The 21,360-nt window shown below is 52.7% G+C and overlaps 1 protein-coding gene and 2 long non-coding RNA genes across 3 annotated transcripts in view; 2 read left to right on the top strand and 1 right to left on the bottom strand.

Moving 5' to 3' along the window:
• The window catches only part of LOC127032359 (uncharacterized), an 8,371-nt gene extending 3,940 nt beyond the window's left edge, over positions 1-4,431 (top strand). The window contains exons 2-3 of the long non-coding RNA XR_007768761.1: positions 1,266-1,337; positions 4,263-4,431. This is a non-coding gene — a long non-coding RNA (uncharacterized LOC127032359). The remainder of the gene's footprint in view (positions 1-1,265; positions 1,338-4,262) is intronic.
• Positions 4,432-7,508: 3,077 nt separating this feature from the next.
• On the top strand, positions 7,509-9,336 carry LOC127033115 (zinc finger protein 501-like). Its single transcript, XM_050920919.1, has 2 exons — positions 7,509-7,644; positions 8,105-9,336. The coding sequence occupies exons 1-2, from the start codon at positions 7,566-7,568 to the stop codon at positions 9,334-9,336; spliced, it is 1,311 nt and encodes a 436-aa protein (XP_050776876.1). The 5' UTR covers positions 7,509-7,565.
• A 6,641-nt stretch (positions 9,337-15,977) lies between these two features.
• On the bottom strand, positions 15,978-18,464 carry LOC127032363 (uncharacterized). Its single transcript, XR_007768767.1, has 3 exons — positions 18,352-18,464; positions 17,641-17,802; positions 15,978-16,710 (listed from the first exon to the last, which is right to left on the bottom strand). It is a non-coding gene; the product is annotated as an uncharacterized LOC127032363 (long non-coding RNA).
• Between the last annotated feature and the right edge of the window lie 2,896 nt (positions 18,465-21,360).

The following is a 21,360-nucleotide window of genomic DNA, read 5'->3' as shown; positions in this document are numbered from 1 at the left end:
AGGGTAACACTGAGCATTGGGCTGCTAAACCCCTGGTTTTAGTTCAATCCTTGAGGGGCCACTAGGGGATTGGGGCAAAAATCAGTACTTGGTACTACTAGTGAAGGCAGGGGGCTGACTCAATGAACCCTTCAGGGTCCCTTCCAGCTCCGTGAGATAGGTATATCTCCATATATATTATCTCCTGTAAATGTAAACATTCCTGCTCCTGGGAAAACGGTGTTTATATATATGTAGTGGATGTGTCTAGATACTGACCACAGACATGGTATCAAGCCATTAGTCAAACAGCCCCCAGATATGCCTCTTATGTTGAGCCCACCATAGGCTGTTTATCATCATATTACTTCAAAAACAATGTGAAGCTACTTAAATCATAGAAACGTAGGGCTGGAAACAAAAAAAAACTCAGATCAGCCTCAAGGCTGGATCTAGGCTGCAATTTTCCTGGGAAATGTGGAGTGATTTGAACACAGGGTTGCTGCTTTACAACCTAAATATACAGGCATTTTTCACAATCCCAAAAGTTTTCCAAGCTGGGCTTTTCAAAGGTCCCGACCCTAAGGGTGTGATCTTGCCCAGATAATTTAATTCCCTTGGGTGCCTCTGCAAAGGGGTCAGGCTCTATCCGAAAGGCAGGAGGACCGTGAGACCTAGGGCTAGATGATGACCTCCTGAGGTCTCCTCCAGCCCTAATCGTCTATGATGCTACGTGGGGTGGCAGTTTGTCACGTCCCACCAGCCACACACTGCTCTGTGGAGTATTGGCATCAACAGGCAGTTAATGAGGCCGCTGGCTTTGCAGTGCAGGCCAGTCTGGGACGCTGGTGACCTGTCTGAACAGGGGCTCTTGCCCTGAGATCTGTAACTAGCAGTGACTTTCCCTAGGAGCTGGGCCTGGCCAGACGATCATTGGCAGGGGAGGTTCAGAAGCGGGGCAAAGCCGACGTGAGCGCAGCCAGTCCCGCGGGGAGAGGCAGGAGCCCTGCCCCGGCACTGCCGCCTGCGGCCGCTAGGTGTCCCCACGCTGCAGCGCCGCGGCCCGCGGGCGAGGCCCCTGGTAAACAGCTGAGGCCAGGCTGGAGCCGAGGGGGGTGGAGGGCGCGGGCTGCGGCCGGAGCACGGTAAAGGCGGGTCCTGCGGGGGCCGGGAGCGCAGGAGGGACCGGAAGCGGGGCGGGGCTGGTAGCCAAGCGGCTCCCAGCCCCTTCCAGGGCAGCTCTGGGCTCGCTGCAGCCAGCTGGGTCCGTCCCCCCCCTCGGTCAGGTCATTGCACCGGGGATGCAGAGCTGCAGCCCGCGGGATCTGCCTCGCTCCCAGCCAGGTCCGGGACAGCTGGTATGGTGCGCTGGGGGGAATATCCTGTGTCTGTGCAGGGGTCGGGGGGAGTGTGTGATCGGTGTCTGTGCAGGGTGTGCATGGCTGCTCTGTCTGTGGGGGGGATCGGTGCCTGTGCAGGGTGTGTATGGCTGCTCTGTCTGTGGGGGGGATCGGTGCCTGTGCAGGGTGTGTATGGCTGCTCTGTCTGTGGGGGGGATCGGTGTCTGTGCAGGGTGTGTATGGCTGCTCTGTCTGTGGGGGGGGATCGGTGTCTGTGCAGGGTGTGTATGGCTGCTCTGTCTGTGGGGGGCGATCGGTGTCTGTGCAGGGTGTGCATGGCTGCTCTGTCTGTGGGGGGCGATCGGTGTCTGTGCAGGGTGTGCATGGCTGCTCTGGGGGGGCGATCGGTGTCTGTGCAGGGTGTGCATGGCTGCTCTGGGGGGGCGATCGGTGTCTGTGCAGGGTGTGCATTGCTGCTCTGGGGGGGCGATCGGTGTCTGTGCAGGGTGTGCATGGCTGCTCTGTCTGGGGGGGGCGATCGGTGTCTGTGCAGGGTGTGCATGGCTGCTCTGGGGGGGCGATCGGTGTCTGTGCCGGGTGTGCATGGCTGCTCTGTCTGGAGGGGCGATCGGTGTCTGTGCAGGGTGTGCATGGCTGCTCTGTCTGTGGGGGGGATCGGTGTCTGTGCCGAGTGTGTATGGCTGCTCTGTCTGTGGGGGGGATCGGTGTCTGTGCAGGGTGTGTATGGTGGGGGATTGGGTGCTTTCTGTGCAGGGCTCTGTGGGGGAAAGGGGGGATATGTGTCTGCAGGGCTGTTTGGGGTTGGGTGTTTTCTGTGCAGGGCTCTGGGGGGGAAAGGGGGGATCCGTATCTGTGCAGGGGTGTGTGTGGTGGGGGGTTGGGTGCTTTCTGTGCAGGGCTCTATGAGGGTGCAGGGTGGATTTGATTTATATCAAATTGATTTAAATCATGATTTAATTCATGGTTTAAATCAAGTCTTCCTGACTAGTGATTTAAATAATAGATTTCTACATAAAAGTGCATTCTTGTTGGTTGATGTAACCTTAATACATATTCTTCACAACTGGGAGGTAGATGTAGGTTTCATTTTTAAAAGGTACACACTATACATTTTAAACAGTGATTTATTTTGAAAACTTTTCAGATTAGTTTTACAGCTATATCAGGAAATGTTTGTTTTGGTTAGTTCGTTTACCAAAGGTAATTGAAGCAGATATTTATGAAGTCATTGGGAGGTGAACTATCTCCAATTCAACAGGTTAATCATTAATATTTGGAGGATTTTCTTGTCATGCTGTATTAGGAGGAGAACATCACCAGACAAACATTTAATTGTTTTATTTAACTAAAATAACAATGTTCTGTATTCTGGATTTTTCTCTTCAACAGCAAACATATAATATTTTAACAAAACAAGCCTATGAATTTTTAAATTTAAACATTCAAGTTTTTTAAAATTGTTTTCCACTAAAATTAGTTAAATGAAATTTAAAAAAAATTAAATCGACTGTCTTACAGGGTCAACATGAGAAACTTAAAATACTGGCTTCTGCAGATAACTCAGTCATCTTAACCTTCATTTTTCCTGTTTGTTCATATTCTGGAAAAGAAAAATAAGCTTTCCTGCTTTGTCAGGTTCCAAACAATTTCTCAATTTGAAATGAATTAGTTCAAATGAAGAAAATAGTCTTTCTACACCGACAGAAGAAGAAGCTACTGCTGTTAAAAGTGAGATTATTACTTCAGCAATCTCCAGATCCAAGTACTTAAGTGACTTCCACTGGTTCACTGGTGTGACTTTCTTGAAAACATCAGCAAACATGTATTTCTTGAATGGCTTACCCTTAGCTCTGAAGTTTATTCTAGTTGGCATTATGGAGGGATGATCGCTGCATGTCCATGTCATAGCCAACTCCTCTTCTTCAGCAGTTAAGGTTTGACCCTGGTACCAAGTATTGAGAATATTTGCAAGAAAATGAGCTGGAGATGGTGCCTGTCCCATATGATTTTTTTAATGCTTGTAATTTAACTCTGTCATTGCATATTTCTCTTTTTAAGGTCTCACTCAGTTCCTTCCAAACCTTGGCTGTGACGGTGCCATCTGTTTTTTCATGATTTTCTTCACAAACTGTCATCCGATTAGGCCAGTTCTTGATATAGTGCTCAAAACAGTCCACTCCTGAGTTCCATCGCACGTCTTGTGGGAGAGTTAGCTCGGTTCCTCCCACTTTTTTCAGAGCAGCTGCTGCAAAGTGGTTGTTATGGAAGTATTTTGCAATTTCGATATTAGCCTTTATTTCTGGAGCAATGAAGTCTTTGGCTAAGGAGGTGCATCAAATGAGCACTGCAACCGTATGTTATTAACTTCGGACTCTCTTCTAAATAACTTCTTCTCATCTTGGCTATATTAGCAGCATTGTCTGTGACCAAACTGCTTCTAGACACTTGAAATTTTTTTTACAGTTTGTTATAGCTTTTACTGCTACTTCTTGTACGTATTCTGCTGTGGGTGCATTTCCTGATGTATCAATTGTTTCTGTAAGGAAGACATTCCCTTCTTCTGTCGTCACACAAGCTCATACAACAGGATCATTGTGGACATTGCTCCACCCATCAAGACTCAGGTTAACAATTTCACCTCCTAGACCTTTTGCACACTACTCAATTTCTCTTTCATACATTTTATCGAGCAATTTGCCTGCGACATCTGCTCTGTTTGGTGGACTGTATCCTGGTCTTAATGACTGAGCCATGTTAATGAAGTGTGGGTTCTCAATCATACGGAAAGGAGAGTCTGTTGCATAAACAAGCCTGTCAATTTTTTCATCAATTACCTCTTCTTGTAATCTACTGGTTCTTATCACAAACTTATCTATGATTCTTTCTGGGTGATGGAGATTTTTTTTTTCCTTTTTGCTACAGGTGATCTACTGTGGCTATGTGACATACATGATGTGACTGAAACACTGTCATTGGCAGATAACTCTGAAACTCTAGAAAATGATGGTGATCTTGAAGGTGGATAGTCTTCAGAATCCTGTATGTTGAGGATGGATTCTCCTAAATGAAATAAGGCAATGCAGTTATTTAATTATTATTACCATACTGCTCATTTAGTATTACTCATTGCATTCACTGACACTCAGTACTACTTTAAAGGTGAAATTGTAAAAGGAAGATTTGCCTATTTCAGCTATTTATTAGATGAAATAAGGCAATGCAGTTATTTATTACCGTACTGCTCATTTTGTATTACTCGTTGCATTCACTGACACTCAGTACTAGTTTAAAAGTGAAGGAAGATCTGCCTATTTCAGCTATTTATTTTTTTATCACAACTGCATCTAAAAGGATAGTACCGTAGGGTAACAACTATATTTTTTGCTCAAACATGAGAATTCAAGAATAGTCCAGAAGGAAGACAGGCAGCCCTTAAGAAAGAAGTATGAAATAAAAATTTTACCAACCTCAAGATCCTGCATGTTCAGACATGTTGCTTTTGTCATCTTCAAGGCAGCTTCCTCCTGAGAAGGAACGCTTCTCATGATGTTTCATTCGGTCAATGAGGCCTTGCATTTCTTTGTTGCACTGTTTGCATTTTGCACCCATATCTGTCCTACCCACAGGTAGCAGAACTTCATTAAAATATTCCCAAACTGGATCTCTTTTATGGCCTGCTGCCATTATAGGTTTTCCCCTCTAGTGAGAGAATGGTATGGTAGATCTCAAAGCAATGAAGGATACACTTAGAAAGACCTCAAGGCTTCTGGAATATGCTGCTCAAACAGTTTCACTTTTCTTTCTACTACCTGTTCCTCCGTTCTCACATTTATCTCCAGACAACTTCTCCTTGTGCAGATCTATTCAAGCCTGTTATCTCTGGAGACACAAATCCAAATTTGGAGAACTGCAAAGCTAAGCATCTCTGATGGTATCTTCTAGGCTGAGCACTGAGTCCCATTGGGTAGATAGCAAGATTAACCTAAATAATCTATACAGAAGCCCCTGGAACCCCATAAGATTCTGTCCTTAATCAGTGAACTATTGGAACTCATTTACAAAACTTTTCTTAAACATGACATGAATATATTGTCTCATACTATAGGATTAGAATTTATAATCCCTATTGCATGATGAGAGATCTTTGAGCTATAATGTATCTTAATTAAAACTATCATTAAACAGGATTTTTTCTCAAAAAAGCATTTTATCAAAAAAATCTGATTTTTTTTTAATAATAGATTTTTATCCACTCTGAGCTACCATAAGGTGGTTGCAGAACTGGTTGGAAAATCATTCTCAGAGAGTAGTTATCAGTGGTTCACAGTCTTGCTGGAAGGCTATAACAAGTGAGGGTCCCAAAGGGATCAGTTCTGGGTTAGGGTTCTGTCTGGATCTGTTCAATATCTTCAGTGATTCAGATAATGGCGTAGAGAGCACACTTATAAAGGTTGTAGACGATACCAAACTGGGAGGGGTTGCAAGTCCTGTGGAGGATAGGATTAAAATTCAGAATGGTCTGGACAAACTGGAAAAATGGTCTGAAGTAAACAGGATGAAATTCAATACGGACAAATGCAAAGTACTCCACATAGGAAGGAACAATCAGTTGCACACGTACAAACTGGGAAATGACTACCTAGAAAGGAGAACTGCGGAAAGGGGTCTGACAGTCAGAGTGGATCACCAACTAAATATGAGTCAACAGGGTAACACTGTTGCCAAAAAAAGCAAACATTATTTCCGGATGTATTAGCAGGAGCGTTGTAAGCAAGACACAAGAAGCAATTCTGCTGCTTTACTCCACATTGATAGGCCCTCAGCTGGATACTGTGTTCAGCTCTGGGCACCACATTTCAGGAAAGATGTGGACAAATTGGAGAAAATCCAGAGAAGAGCAACAAAAATGATTAAAGGTCTAAAAAACATGACTTATGAGGGAAGAGTGAAAAAACTGGGTTTGTTTAGTCTGGAGAAGAAAAGACAGAGAGGGGACATGCTGACAGTACATAAAAAGGTTGTTACTCTGACGAGGGAGGTAAATTGTTCTCGTTAATCTCTGAGGATAAAGAAGTAATGGGCTTAATTTGCAGCAAGGGCAGTTTAGGTTGGACATTGGGAAAAACTTCCTGTCAGGGTGGTTAAGCACTGGAATAAATTGCCTAGGGAGGCTGTGGAATCTCCATCATTGGTAATTTCTAGGAGCAGGTTAGAGAAACACCTGTCAGGGATAATGCCAAGTCCTGCTACGAGTGCAGGGGACTGGACTCGATGACCTCTCAAGGTCCTTTCCAAGCCTATGATGAGGAGGAGTCAGGCGAGGTGCTGCTTTGCGATGACAGCACCAGCTGGTGATTGCTCTTTGGCTGGCAGTAGAGCCGTTTGGAGATCAGGCCTTACGGCGCCGGGCCCTGCACGAGCACAGAACGAAGGCGCTCCTTGTGCCAAGGAGTTGAGGTGCCGCCCCAGCGGTGGGGGTGGCAGAGCAGGGTCCCTGGGCGTGCTGTGAAGTGAGGGGGTTTTCCTCATTAGTGTCAGGCGCTAGATTGAATCCAGTGGGGTGATGCTGTCGCGTTTCCAACAGGAGCACACTCAGGGCCCTGTGGCTCAGAAGACCACAGAGCCGTTCCCTGTAGAGCTCTGGTGGCCAGGTCTTGTGCTCTGGGGCTGGTTGGGGGCTCTTTCGGGAAGGCCCTGCAGAGCCTGAATACACAGTCTGCTCTGGAAAGTGCAGGCATCTCTGCCTCCCCCTTGTGACCGCGGGGATCGCTGGCTCTGCCCCATGCAGTGGGGTCCCCGGTGGGGCCGTTGGCTCACGGGATGTGGGCTGAGGTAACTGGCATTTCCCTGGCTTGCTCTTTTGCACGGAGTTGGTGTTCACCACACAGGGTGGCCGTAGCCAGGCCAGCTGTTTCCCACCCGTCCCGTTCAGAGGTTCAGTCCTGGCGCTGCCTGGAGCCAGTTTGATTCAAGGGGCTTTTCTACCCCTGTGTTAGCGAACGGCTGTGGGCCACGCTGGCACTATGGCTCAGGGAGCCCTGGGATCGTTTCCCCTCCACTCTGATTGTTTGTGTCTGAATTGACTCTCCTGTGTTTCCACGGGTGTTTCCTGGCTGTCCCGTCCGTGCCAGCCCCAAGTGGCAGATGAACGCCGAGCCGGGTGGGTATTTACCTGGATCCCACCTGCTCTGATCTCTCCCAGCAAGGCCTCGATCCTGATAGTGGATGGAGCGAGGGGAAGAGCTGCAGGTCCCAGATCTCAGCAAAGGCGAGGATGACAAGAGCTGTCCAAGCCCCCAAATAGGTGAGAGATAAATAAGCCCAGCTGAGAGGGGTGAGGGCAGCTGGGACCCCCACAGCCACCCCTGCAAGCCCTCCTGGCCCAGCTTCTCTCCGAGGTTGTCACCACCCTCTCCCTGGTCTATGTGCACCTGGCAACCATCCCACCACCTGCGCCAAGGCCCCCAGAGCCATATGATAGCCAGGTCTTGGCTCTCACTGAAAAAGCCAATAATATTTCCAGCCCACACAGAGCCGAAGAAAGGCCTGTGAACGTGAGCTGGGTGGTGCTGACACCTGCCTGAGTCAGCAGCAGCCTGAAAAAACTGCAAGAGGCGTGACCGCCCCCTTCAGTCCCAGCTCGGAAACCCTCTCTGGGGAGGGGTGGGGCCAGGTGGGCGGGGCCTCAGGCTCTGACTGCCGTAGCTGAGGCCCTGGCCTCCCATGGGGACGGCTCAGGCCTGATTGCCCGTTTCTTCCTGCAGGTGAGGGGCTGGCGAGCATGGCCAGGGCAGAGGATGCGGCACCGGGAAGGGGCGGCACTAGCACTGATGTGGAGCCGGTGGAGGGAGCGTGGCACAAAGACCCTGCTGCAGGGGCAGAGGAAGCGGCGCCCGGAGGCGGTGCAAGGGTGGAGGAGGCAGTGCCGGGAGGTAGCACTGATGCAGAGCTGGCGCGGCACAGAGACCCCACCATCAGGTGGCCCTTTAAATGCGGCGACTGTGGGAAGAGCTTCCGGCAGAGTGCCATGCTGACCAGGCACCAGCTACGGCATGCGAGCGAGAGGCCGTACGTCTGCACCACCTGCAGCAAAGGCTTTTGCAACGGCGCAGCACTGGCTGCGCACCAACGGGCGCACACAGGCGAGCGTCCCTTCCCCTGTCTGGCGTGCGGCAAGGCCTTTGCCAGCAGCTCGGCGCTGCTGGTGCATCAGCGCGTGCACACCAGCGAGCGTCCCTACCGCTGCGGGGAGTGCGGGCAGAGTTTCCGGCAGAGTGCCCACCTGACGCAGCACCAGCAGGGTGCCCACCCCGGCCCGCGCCCCCATGCCTGCACTTACTGCGGCAAGAGCTTCGGGCTGCGCTGCACGTTGGCGCGGCACTTGCGGACGCACCGTGTCGAACAGCCCCACGCCTGCCCCGACTGCCCCCGCCGCTTCCGCCACTGTGCCCACCTGCTCCGGCACCGGCTGGTACACACGGGCGAGCGCCCCTTCCCCTGCCCAGTCTGCGGCAGGGCCTTTGCCCTGAGCGCCACTTTGCTGCGGCACCAGCTGGTGCACACGGGCGAGCGCCCCCATCGCTGTGAGGAGTGCGGGCGCAGCTACACGCAGAGCTCCTACCTGCGCCAGCACCAGCGCAGTGCCCATGCTGGCCAGCGCCCCCACACCTGTCCTGACTGTGGCCAGGCCTTCGCCGACCGGGCCAACCTCCTGCGGCACCAGCGAGGCCACACGGACGCCCGGCCCCACACCTGTGCTGAGTGCGGGAAGCGCTTTGCCCAGCTGGCCAGCCTGGTGGAGCACCGCCGGCGGCACACGGGCGAGAAACCTCACGAGTGCCCCCGCTGCGGGAGCTGCTTCCGCCACCACTCGGCCCTGCTTCCCCACCAGCGCTCTCATGCCGGGGAGCGCCCCTTCTGCTGTGGGCAGTGCGGGCGTTGCTACACCCGCAGCTCCAACCTCCTGCTGCACCAGCGGGTGCATGCTGCTGAGTGACATCCCCTCCGCCAGGACATCACCGGCAGCCGGTGCCTCCCACGCCCCTCGTGCTGGGATGGGCCTGGCCTGGCCCTGACCAGAGTGTGCACTCTTGCATGGCCACTCCCCGCCCACTGCCCAGGAATGAGGGTGGCTGGACCCATCCAGGCACTGAGTGTGAGTGAAACTGCTGCCAGCACTCACGGTTTCTCCAGCCCCACGTAGCAACATGGGGACAGAGCTTCCTGCAGGGTGGGGGCTTTGGGGATGGAGGCTGTGCCCAGGCAGTGCCTGACCCCCTTTTTTCTCCTCTTTGGCTGGCTGGTGCTGCCCGATCTGCTGCCCCAACTCACTGGGCCCTGACGTGTGGCCCAGCCAAGCCAAAACCCGCCCTGCAGCTGCCCAGCTGTGCCAGGGCGGGGGCACAGAAGCAGAGGGATGCCAGCACTCAATGCAGGCTTGTGGGAAATGGGGGAGGGGCTGGCTGGAGGGATGGAGAGGCTGCGGGTTGGGGGGAGCAGCTTCGAATGAATTTTCTAAAATGTTTTGTTACAAAGTGAAAATAAACCCGTGACGTTCTCAAGGCACTGTGGGGTGTCTGCAGTGGGCAGGCACCGAGCCCCGTGTCCTGAGGGGAATGCAAGCTCGGCACAGGCACCTGGGGTTGCTATGGCTTCATCCTGACTTCACTTTGGAGAAATGTCTCTTTGGGGGGTTTTGTTGCCGCCACAATGTGTGTGACCGTGGGCAGTGCCACCTCCCTGCTCTGTGCCAGTTGCTCCGAGAGGAGCTAGCCGCCTCCCTCCTCTGAGCAGGGACCGATCCTTTGCAAGGCCTGTAACTGTTTCACGTCCAGGGCTGGCTCCAGGCACCAGCTGACCAAGCACGTACTTGGGGCGGCACCTTGCGGTGGGGTGGCACTCGAGTTTTGGGTTTGGCTTGGCGGGGCAGCGCTGGAGGGGGTTTTTCGTTTGTTTGTTGTTTCAGCCAGGGGGCGTGTTTCAGCGGCGTGGCGCTCAGGGGGGCAGGGGCTGGTGCGGCGCTCGGGGCTTTTGGTGGCGCTGCGTTCGGGGGGGTGGGCGTTCCGCGGCCTGGCGCTTCTGGGGGGGGGGTGTTACGTCGGGGTGGTGCTCTTTTTTTGCTTGGGGCAGCAAAAAAGTTAGAGTTGGCTCAGACCATGGGGTGGCAGCCCCAGCGCTGGGGGAGAATGGGGCCCAGCCAGCCACCCACCCACCAAGGTGTGGGAGGGGGCTGCAGTGCTGCTGCTATGCTGGGTCCTTGCTCCCAGGCTAGAGAGCTCAGGGCCAAGAAGGACCAGCAGGACCCAGGCTATGTGAACTCAGACTAGAGTCTAGTCTGTGGCTGAGCAGAGACCATACAGCCCGTCCCTCCATCCAGTCCAGAGTGAGACCCCCGCGCCCAGGAGAGTTGCCCCCAGGCCTGTTTAGTGAGAGCTGGATAAGGACAAGCCACATGGGCAGGAGCCCCCCTACCTCCCGAGCACACCAGGGTCACCTAGGGCAAGGTCTGGGTCCAGCCAAGCCCCATATTGTGGTAGGTGGGGCTGGTCCTGTACCCAAGAGGGAAAGTTCCATTCCCTCCTCCCACACGTGACTCATAGCCCCACCCCCTCATCTTTGGGGTGGAACAGCCGCCCAGAAAAATGAAAGTCAGCGCCTGTGATATTAAAAACAATAAAAGAACCAACACACATACGAATACACCTAGCAGAGATCACCCCCATTGCAACGACCCCCTGGGCCTCTACTAGGGGTCAGTCCCTGACACCCCACACAGGGGTTTTCTGTGGTTACAAGTTTGTAACAGCCTTAGCTCAGCCCATGAAGCGATCAGTCGGTCCTTTATCCGGCTTGAGCCTCTGTTGCTCAAATTCCCGGTCCAGGTGAGCAGCAGAAAATGCCCCTCTCCGTGGTGGGGTGCAGCTTCCAAAGCCTGGGCTTTGCATATGTGGAACTGGGAAATTTGCATTCTCCTCCCCCTAGAGGTTCCCACAGGCAACCCCCTTGACCTGGTTTGTCCCAAACTCAGTTCTTGTCCGGCACGTGGTTCGCTACAGTCCTTTGAAGTTCATAACACATCCCAGTGTTCACATCACATCTTCCCTGCAGAGAGAGATCACACACAACCCTGGCCCGCAATAATACATAAACCATTCACTTAATATAACAGGGAGTCCAGTGGGACCTTAAAGACTAATGGATTTATTTGGGCATAATCTTTCATGAGTAAAAAAAACCCTCTTCTTCAGATGCGTGGAGTGAAAATTACAGGTAGAGGCATAAATATATATTGGCACCTGAAGAGAAGGGATTTACCTTACAAGAGGAGAACCAGTTCGATCAGGGTGGATGTGGTCCACTCCCACTAATTGATGAGGAGGTGTCAGTACCAAGAGAGGGGAAAATTGCTTTTTCATTTGCAAACTTAATGCCATTAATTTGGGCTTGAATGGGAACTGGGAGTGGCTGGCTCACTACAAAAGCAATTTTCCCTCTCTTGGCCCCAGCCCTGAGCTGCCCCCAAACCCAGAGCCCTTTCGTGTACCCCAAACACCTCATCCCCAGCTGTACCCCAGAGCCTACACCCCAAGCCCAGAGTCCTGACCACCTCCTGCATCCCAACCCAGCTCCCCCTTCTGCTCCCCAAACCTGTCATCCCCAGCCCTACCCCATAGCCCTGACCCCCCTTGACCCCAACCTTCTGCCCCAGCCCTGAGCCCTTCTGCACCCCAAAGCCCTCATCCCAAGCCCCACCCACAGCCTGCACCCAGAGCCTTGACTCCCTCCTGCAGCCCAACCTCCCTGCCCCAGCCCAGAGCCCCCTCCCACACCCTGAACCCCTCATTGCCAGCTCCACCCTTTGGCCCTCACCCCCACACCCCAACCCTCTGCCCCAGCCATGAGCCCCTCCCACAGCCCTGAGCCCCTCCCGCTGGGTCACAGGCATCAACAATTTTCTTCAATGAAACAAGCCTGTTACCCCATTGTTCTGTCTCTGAGGCTGATTGGTTCCTACGCCTTGCACAACTGATACAAGCCAGGGGGACTCCACCCAGAGTTCCCAGCACTGCTGGACAGAGACTCCCTTATTCCTGCTCTCTCCCCACTGCCTAGGGTGGCCAGACAGCAAGTGTGAAAAATCAGGACGGGTGGGGGGTAATAGGAGCCTGTATAAGAAAAAGCTCCAAATATCGGGACTGTCCTTATAAAATCGGGACATCTGGTCACCCTACCAGTGGGCCCCCACCCCACGAGATTGCTACCACATGCCCTGCAGTGACTGAAGCCATGACTTTTCCTCTGGGGCATCCTTTCTTTTTCTTTCTGGAAGTCTTTGAGATTCCCTCCTCCCTTGGGTGGGGAAGGAGCAAGGGGACCTGCTCTGAAGAGTCCCTAGAAGGAGCTGGGATTGTGCAATGCAGACGGGGGCACGTACTGTACCAGCCCACGTGCACCATCACCCCACTCTCATCTCATCCTGTCGATTGGGTGTCAAGAGGCTGCCTGGGATGGGCTTTATCAGACTCAGCTTCCCATGGTCCCCACATCCTCCCCCCCCACCCATGGGTGGCAAGTTATAGACTCACATGGTGCCCGCGGGCCCAGCTCCACCAATGTTTGGGGCTGGGTCACCCCACGCCTCCCTGGAGTGTCCCCCAGCCCTCTCCCCTTTGCTGGCCCCATGCACGTCGCTGGCCCCAGAGGGAGCAGAGCATCCCCGCCTCTTCTGTGCAGCTCCATGCTGCCTCCCTGCAGCAACCGCTGCCGTAGGGTCCTAGTGCCCCCCCCCCCACTGCCAGGGCAGACTGACTCTGAGCCTGCCCTTCCACCTCAGACCCTTCCCTTTTCCAGTGGGACCCTCCAACAGCACAGCCCCCGCCCCCGCCGTCACCGCTCCTGCCCCATGCTGGGCAAGGAGGTAGCCCCATCCCCCACCCCTAGTGAGGCTACAGTCAGGGGCAACAGCAGGGGAGGCACCCACCGCAGGGGAGGCGAGGGAGATTCCTGGACCTGGGAGAGGCCCTAGGAGCACCTGCAATGACAGTGGTGGGGGTGAGTGTGCTGCTGGGGAGGGGAGCGGGAAAGGGGGGCTCCTCCCCCAGAGCTAGGGTGACCAGGTGTCCCGATTTTATAGCGACAGTCTCGCTATTTGGGGCTTTTTCTTATATAGGTGCTAATTACCCACCACCCCTGTCCCAATTTTTCACACTTACTATCTGGTTGCCCTACGCAGAGCTCGCTGCTGCTGGTAGGGAAGGGGCTGGGGGGAGTCCCCGGAGCAGCCTGCCTGCATCCCAAACTCATCCCCAGCTCTGCCCCACCCCAGAGCTTTCATCCCCCCACCGCACCCTCTACCCTAGCCCTGAGCCCTCCAACACCCCAAATGCCTTATCCCCAGCCTCAGCCAGAGCCCTCACCCCCACACCCCAACCCTCTGCCCCATCCTTGAGTTCCCTCTGACACCACAAACCCCTCATCTCCAGCCCCAGACAGAGCCCTCACATTCCCCTGCACCCCAACCCTCTGCCCTAGTCCTGAGCCTCTCCCACACCCCAAACCCCTCATCTCCAGCCCCAGACAGAGCCCTCATCCCCCTGCACCCTATCTGCCCCAACCCTGAGCGCTGAGCCCCCTCCTGTATCCCAGCCTCACCCCACAGCCGACACCCCAACCCTCTGCCATAGCCCTGAGCCCCCTCCTACACTCCAAACCTCTCATCCCCAGCCCCACCCCAAACCCCGTCCCTCCCCCAAACTCCCTCCCAGCGCCTGCACCTCTCCTACACCCCAGACCTCCTACCCCACCCAAACTCCCTCCCAAAGCCTTGGGCAGGTGGGGGCGGAGTTTGAGCACTACCAAAATTTCTACAAACCTGCCGCCCATGCGAGCGGTCAACTAGCTAGTTACATGCAGTGCTGCCAATTCAATAATTTTCCAGCCTGCCCTGTAAAGCTGAACACCCTCTCTGATTGCAGTTCCTGGGGAAAACGCCATCAGGGCCAAGCTGCAGAGCCAGAATGAGACAGATTGCTAGTGCCCCCACCCCAGGTAGGAATTGGGAAAGAGGCCAGGAGGGGGCTCCCTCTCTGGGGTGGAAACTTCACTTCTTTGAGGGGTGGGGAGAGGAACCACCAGCTCTCAGTTTCTGCAGAGTCTGGGGCAAGGGGACCCCTGCACTGGGATTCCCCAGGGACAGGGTGCTGGAGGGAGCTCTGCTGAAGGAAAAGGGGGGCAACTGGAGCACAGATTCATGGGGATCCCTGTTGGGTGGTGTTTTCAGGAGCAATGGGGTGGTGAGGTTTGGAGGGGAAGTGTTTGCTGGAGACATGGGGGATCCTGCCCTCCAGTTTCCCAGAACTGATCAGGGACAGAAGGGGAATTTGGAAAGCACATGCACACACCCACACCCCTGGAATCCTCTGTCAAGCTCCATTGAGGAAACGAGTTAGCAAACTTCCTTCCTGGTGATGGATGCTGCTGACACGGAAGCAGGTAGATGGGGCCTTTTTCATTGTTCGTAGAAGCCCGTGGCCTCTCCAAAGTTACCTTCTTTAACTGCAGTTAAAAATAGCATCTGGGCTGTGAGTGTGAAGCTATTTTTCAGTTTGGGTTTGCTCCTTGGTTCGTTCTCTCCCTCTCTAACTTCAGCTGGTGTAAAACAAACTAAAATATTGGTAGGAGATCAGCCTGTCTGGGCAAATTCCTTTTTTAAACCAACTAAAAGCTTCACTAAAAGATTGGTTTGTGCCTGACCTCCGAATGCACGCACAGCATTAACTGCTTGCCTTTACATATGCATTTCAACTGTGGGGCCAGACAGTCTGCACTTAAAAGGTTACCCCGCCATCGCTGTAGCCACTCCAGTGTAGACACTGCCTGTCCACCTGCCTGAGAAATGGCGGCTGTTCACAGGGGAACTTGGGTTGGCTTAGCTACGCTGCCCAGTATGTGCATTTTTCACCCACTAGTGTGACCAGCTAGTGCAATTGACCTAATTTTCTAGCAGAGACCGGGGCTTAATGCCTGGAAAAGAGGAGGGTGGGTCCAGGAAAGGGACATGATCGATTTTCAAGTCTGTGAAGGGCTGCTATAAAGAGGCCAGTGATCAATTGTTCTCCATGTCCCAGTCCCTGTAGGACAAAAAGGAATCGGCTCAGTTCCACTTGCTCTTCAAGGCACCTCGGTGTAAAGGACGGCACCAGCCGCCAGGCTATGGAGAATCAGATCTGTTGTTTTTATGTTGGGTGCTGGTGAAGGTGTACAGAATGGAGAGACCCTGTCCCTTAGTGATGGGGCAGATGGTAGAATCTTTATCGGTATGATTACAGCAGTGGTTCTCAACCAGGAATACGCGTCCCCCTGGGGTACGCAGAGCTCTTCCAGGGGGTACATCGACTCATCTAGATATTACAACAAGTGGCATAAAAAGCACTAGCGAAGTCAGTACAACTAAAATTTCATACTGACAATGACTTGTTTATACGGCTCTCCATAGAACATACATTGACATGTAAGTGTGGTATTTATATTCCAATTGATTTATTTTATAATTAGATGGTAAATGAGAAAGCCAGCATTTTTTTCAGTAAGAGTGTGGCTGTGACACTCCTGTATTTTTATGTCTGATTTTGTAAGCAAGTTGTTTTTAAGTGAGATTAAACCTGGAGCTACGCAAGACTAATCAGCCTCCTGAAAGAGGTACAGTGATCTGGAAAGGTTGAAAGAACCACTGGATTACAGCCTGGAAAGACTCTTGTCTCCAGTGCTGATAAGCAGATGAAAAGAATGGGCCATTAATTTGGAACCTACACAAGGAACTACTTTGGGCAACATATACACAACCTGTGGAACTCACTGCTGCAGAAGTCAGATGCTGGTGGATTAGGGTTGCCAACCCTGCAGGATTGTCCTGGAGTCGCCAGGAAATTAAAGAGCAGTCTTTAATTAAAGATTATGTCAGGTGATGAAATCTCCAGGAACATGTCCAACCAAAACTGGCAACCCTAAGCTGGATCTTTAGGACTGTTGACAATATTTGTGCAGTGGGCAGAGGTAAAGAGTTCTTCTTTCACCAGTAGGTAGAAACTGACCCATATAAGCAGCTGTCACCTGTAGAGGGCTGGAACTGTCAGAAGGGCTCGGCTCCCACCATCGGGGCAAGAGCGTCTAAAGGGCTCAGCGCGTTGGGTGCATGATGGGCACTGAGACCTCTGGAAAATCTTGGCCCACTTACGTAAGTGCCTAATTGGGAACTGAAAACTCCATCCCCAATGGTGAGTGCTGGACCCTTGTAAACCTGGTCCGGAGTTCTTCTGTCAATAATGGGGCGCCCCTCCAGAGCTGGGGTCGTATCTGACCTCGTGGGAAAGAGCTAAAATAATAATAATAATTAATTAATAATCTGGTTCTCTTCATCAACACATCTCAAAGCGCTTCACAAAGCAAGTTGGCATCATTGTACCCAATGGGGAAACTGAGGCACTGGGCAGGGACGGGACTTGGCTACGGTCACAGCAAGCTGGTGGCAGAACAGAACCTAGCTCTCCTCAGGGCAGGGCCAGTCTAGTGCTCTAGCCACTAGGCCACATTGCTGCTGAAAGAAAACTCTAACGGGGCCCAGTGGTCGTTCTGCCAGGCTGTGTTAGTGCCATGTGGGTGATCAAACACCATGAACTAGTGCAGTCCTTGCCAAGTACCAGCGCCCAGGGTGTGGCAAGGTGGGCGTATTTTGCTTTTTTCAGAAGCATCCAGGGCCGGTGCAACCCATTAGGTGACCTAAGCGGTCGCCTAGGGCACTAGCATTTGAGGTGCGGCATTTCGGGTTCTTCAGCGGTGACCGCGGTGGCCGGATCTTCGGCCGGCCCAGTCGTCATCGGCATTTAGGTGGAGGGAGCTGGGCAGGAGCGTGAGGGGAGGGCCGCCTGCAGCAAGTAAGGGGGGAGCATGGAACGCAGGGGAACCGCTCCCTGCCCCAGCTCCACCTCCTCCCCTGAGCACTCCGCCCCGCTCTGCTTCTCTCCCTCCTAGGCTAGTGGCGCCAAACAGCTGTGAGCAGAGGTGAGCTGAGGCCAGGAGCTGCTGCACGGCTCCCTGGGCCAGGGGAGCTGCCATGGGGTTTGGGGGGCGCTTCAGGGCGGAGAGGGGGAGTTGTTGCAGGGGGGGCGCCTCAAGGCGGGGGAGGTGGGGAGCTGCCATGGACGAGGCACTTTAGGGTGAGGGAGGGGGCAGAGAGCTGCCACAGGACTCGGGGGGCGCGCAAAATGGAAGTTTCGCCTAGGGTGCGAAACATCCTTGCACCCACCCTGGAAGCATCCTGCGTTGGCCACGGGACACAAGACTAGACCACTGGGGGATTTTCAGTGCTGCAGATCCAGGCATGTGGAGGCTCAGTCCAGAGTTTCCAGCTCCTCTCTTGGCTTTCCTCCAGGTGGTGCGGGGAGCAGCCAGCTGGCTTGTAAACTGCCTGGGTGGGGAGGAGAAGGCAGTTAGGTACATTTGACTCCACCGGGTGTGCTGAACCAGGTGTGCTGGTCCCAGGCCAGTCATGGGGGGAACTGGGCGAAAAATGCCTCTTATTTGTTATAGGACATTGTGAAAAAATGTCTGTTTTTTAAAAATTAACACTGTCCCCCCCCACCCCCCGTCACTGCCAGGGCAGAGCCCCCGTCCCTCAAATCTAGCTCTCTCTTCCCTCACACATGCACCCTCCTGTCTAATTTCCAAAGTGTATCTCCCCTCAGGCTCTACCAGCAATCACCAAACAGCAGTTATGGAGAAAGCTGTGACCAAGGATGCACTGATCAGATTGCACAGTTTGCAGAAATGGTGTTTCACTGACTATTTGCATTCCAGGCCTTGCAAAGCCAGATTTAACCCAACACCAGTTTACTCCACTGGAGGATCTGGTCCACACACCCTAACGGACAATACACAGAGCTGGCGTGGCTCAGCTTGAGAGCCAATCCTTTCCCCAGGCCCTCCAGAGGCATCCACAGCAGCAGGGCTCACTCACCTCTCCCACAATCAGCCCCAATACACAGAGAACCAGGATGGCTAAGCCAAGGCGGATGGTGTTGGGCACCAGGCTGAATCTGGCTCTGTTCACTCTTCCCGTGTTTGCTGGTGCAGCTGCTGAGAGAGGCAGAGGGGCATCTGAGAAACCGACATCTCTGTAGGCCTGATCCAAATCCCACTGACATCTGGCTGTCTCCATCATACTCACATGGTCCCCACTGCTGTAGTATCGGGGCACCTCACAGGCTTTAATGTCAGTGGAAAGACTTTCATTGAGTTTTAGATCAGAGCTTGTATTGTGATAAACCAGCGCTCAAGTGAGAGGGGATGTGGTGGGACAGCAAACGCTCACCCTGCCGCTGCTGCCTTCCTGTGCTCCAGATTCTCCACTTTCTTTCTCATTAAAAAAACAAACAAACTGTGTTTTGGGGAAGTGAAAAATGTCTCCAGCCAGGTCGATGTTTGCAAGAAAAAAATAAACCTAAATAAACTGAAAAAATTATGATTTTTAAAAATGGTCAGTTTCAAACACTTCAAAATAAAAACAACTCTGACATTTGGAAATTTGTTGTGGTTTTTATTGTTCGAGCGGCGGTAGTGTTGAGCCAGCTCAACCCAGCTTGGTCTTAGCATGCTAAAACAGCTTATGGCGTGCCCAGAAAATGAAATGATTCAAGGATTAGAAAAGGTCTTATAGTGAGAGACTCAAGGTGCTCAGACTGTCTCCTTTATTGAGGAGAAAGCTAAGGGTGATTTGATTATTGTCTGTGATGAGTAACTACGCTGGGAACTAAAATCTGACAACAGACGGCTCTTCGATCTAGCAGACCTTAAAGGTACAACATGATCCAATGGCTGGAAAGTGAAGTTAGACAAAAGCAGACTAGAAATAAGAACATAAAACTGGCCATACTGGGTCACACCAAAGGTCCAAAGCCCAGTAGCTTATCTTCGGACAGTGGCCAATGCCAGGTGCCCCAAAAGGAATGAACAGAACAGGTGATCAAGTGATCCATCCACTGTCACCCATTCCCAGCTTCTGGCAAACAAGGTGAACATTTTTAATATGGAAGGTAATTAACTATTGGAACAATTGACCAAGGGTCATGGTGGATTATCCATCACTGGACCTTTTTGAATGACAATCGGATGTTTTGCTAAAAGGTCTGCTCTTGCTCCACCACAGCAAGTGGGCTTGAAGCAGTAATTAATTCAGGGACGTTCTCTGGCCTGTGTTATGTGAGAGGTCAGACTGGAGGATCACGATGGTCCCTGCTGGCCGTGGAATCTATGAATCTGACATATTCCCTGCAGTACCTGTAGGCTACAGAGCGAGTGCCTGGAGCTGTGTCTAGGATTCTGAACTGGAATCTTTGAAATCCGGGCTCCCCGGCTCCCGACCAAGGTTTGCATGTCCTAGGTTCCGTGGAAAGTGCAAAGGACTGAGGTGGACTCTTTGGGTCAGGAGAAGTCCCTGGATCAAACCATTCTACCCTCCTTCAGCTGATCTCTCCCATCTGTGCCTTTCCCCTACCCCAGTCCCACACACCCCCAATCTAGATGTGCTCATATCACATGGAGACTCCTCTCCAGGGGCGACAGGTACCGTAGGCTAGGGGAGGCCCAAGCCGTAACTCTGCCTATGCTCCACCCCTTGCTTCTCTCTCCCCTGAAGCCTGCTGGGGCTCTGCTCCAGCCAGCAGCCTGGAGACCGGGGCTTGGGCCAGCTGGGGAGGGCTGGCTGGCAGCTCAGGGCAGGAGGGCTGGGGCTCCTCTGTCTGTGGGGGGCAGGACCTGTGGGGGAAGGGACGGGGCTGGGGGCTAGCTTCCACTAAGGGGGGGGTTCCCCCACTGCCCATCCTCCTCTCTATGTCTGTTACCTCCAGTCACTGTCAGATTCATCTCTGCCGTGACAAACACATCCAGGCCTCGCACTGTTATCTGGTACGTCCCGGCGTCCGCGGGCTGCACACGCTGGATCACCAGGGAGCCGCTCTGCAGAGAGACGTTTGCTTGCTGCTGATATTCCTCCGCCACCTTCACGCTGCGCTGGCAGGAGCGCTGCCCCCACTCGGGGGCGCTGCTGCTGCACTTGGTCAGCACGTAGGCTAAGACGGGGCGGTGGCCCGAGAGGAAATCCCATTTGAGGTGGAAGAATTCCCCCAGTGGGGTGGAGAATTGCAGGGAGACGGGCAGGATGGCTGTCTGGTTGGCGATGGCGTGGACTGGATTCTCCAGAATGGCTAGCAAGAGAGTGGAGGAGGCACCTGTAGAACAGAGAAAGACTCGCAAATTCTATAAAGCGGATTTAAAATGCTGGCAAAGGCCCCCGCTCAGCAATCCCTGGACCCCTAAGGAATGTGTTTCTCTCCAGAGTGGGTACAGCCCGGCCTCTGCTCCCTACCAATGGGCGTGAGTCTTCTCCTTGGAAGGGAGAGCAACTGAAATAAAAAAGGTTTTTTCTCTTTGTTTTGATGTCAGTTCCTCTCCGTTCCTTAGCTCTTTGCCATTGGAAAAGAAGGACAACACTGTTTTAAAAAGGCCATATAGTTATATCCACCTCCCACTGCAGACATTAATCTCTCTTTGTTATGAAACTTATCCCACCAGAAAAAAGGAGGGGGAAAACGGGCGGGGGGAACCAAACAACCTCTTACAAAACATGATTTCCTTTTCCAAACACCGAAATGAAGCAACATTTTCTAAACGTTCAAAACGAAACCAGCCAAAAAGATCGGTTTCATTTCCATTTTTTTGGTTGAAGAAATGAAAATTTCTGCAAACAATTTCAAAAGAAGCAAAATTTGTCAAGCGGCATTTATTTCTATTTTCAGACCGGCTCTAATGACAAGTAATCTACCAGTATTTATGGTCACCGATGAAGATAGACTTGGTCTGCACATAGATTTGGGGCCAATAGAATGACATTGGGGGAGGGCTAGCTCAAATTGGTTTGAGCATTTGCCTGCTAAACCCAGGGTTGTGAGCTCAATCCTTGAGGGGGCCA

Source organism: Gopherus flavomarginatus, chromosome 12, assembly GCF_025201925.1.
Source record: "Gopherus flavomarginatus isolate rGopFla2 chromosome 12, rGopFla2.mat.asm, whole genome shotgun sequence".
Taxonomy (NCBI): Eukaryota; Metazoa; Chordata; order Testudines; family Testudinidae; genus Gopherus; species Gopherus flavomarginatus.
This window is presented reverse-complemented; position numbering and strand designations above follow the sequence as displayed.

Excerpts from the sequence above, each read along its gene's own strand:
- LOC127033115 (XM_050920919.1), top strand. The coding sequence starts at position 7,566 with ATGGAGCGAGGGGAAGAGCTGCAGGTCCCAGATCTCAGCAAAGGCGAG. Across the intron at positions 7,645-8,104 it reads CTGTCCAAGCCCCCAAATAG|GTGAGGGGCTGGCGAGCATG; the intron begins GTGAGAGATAAA and ends TTCTTCCTGCAG.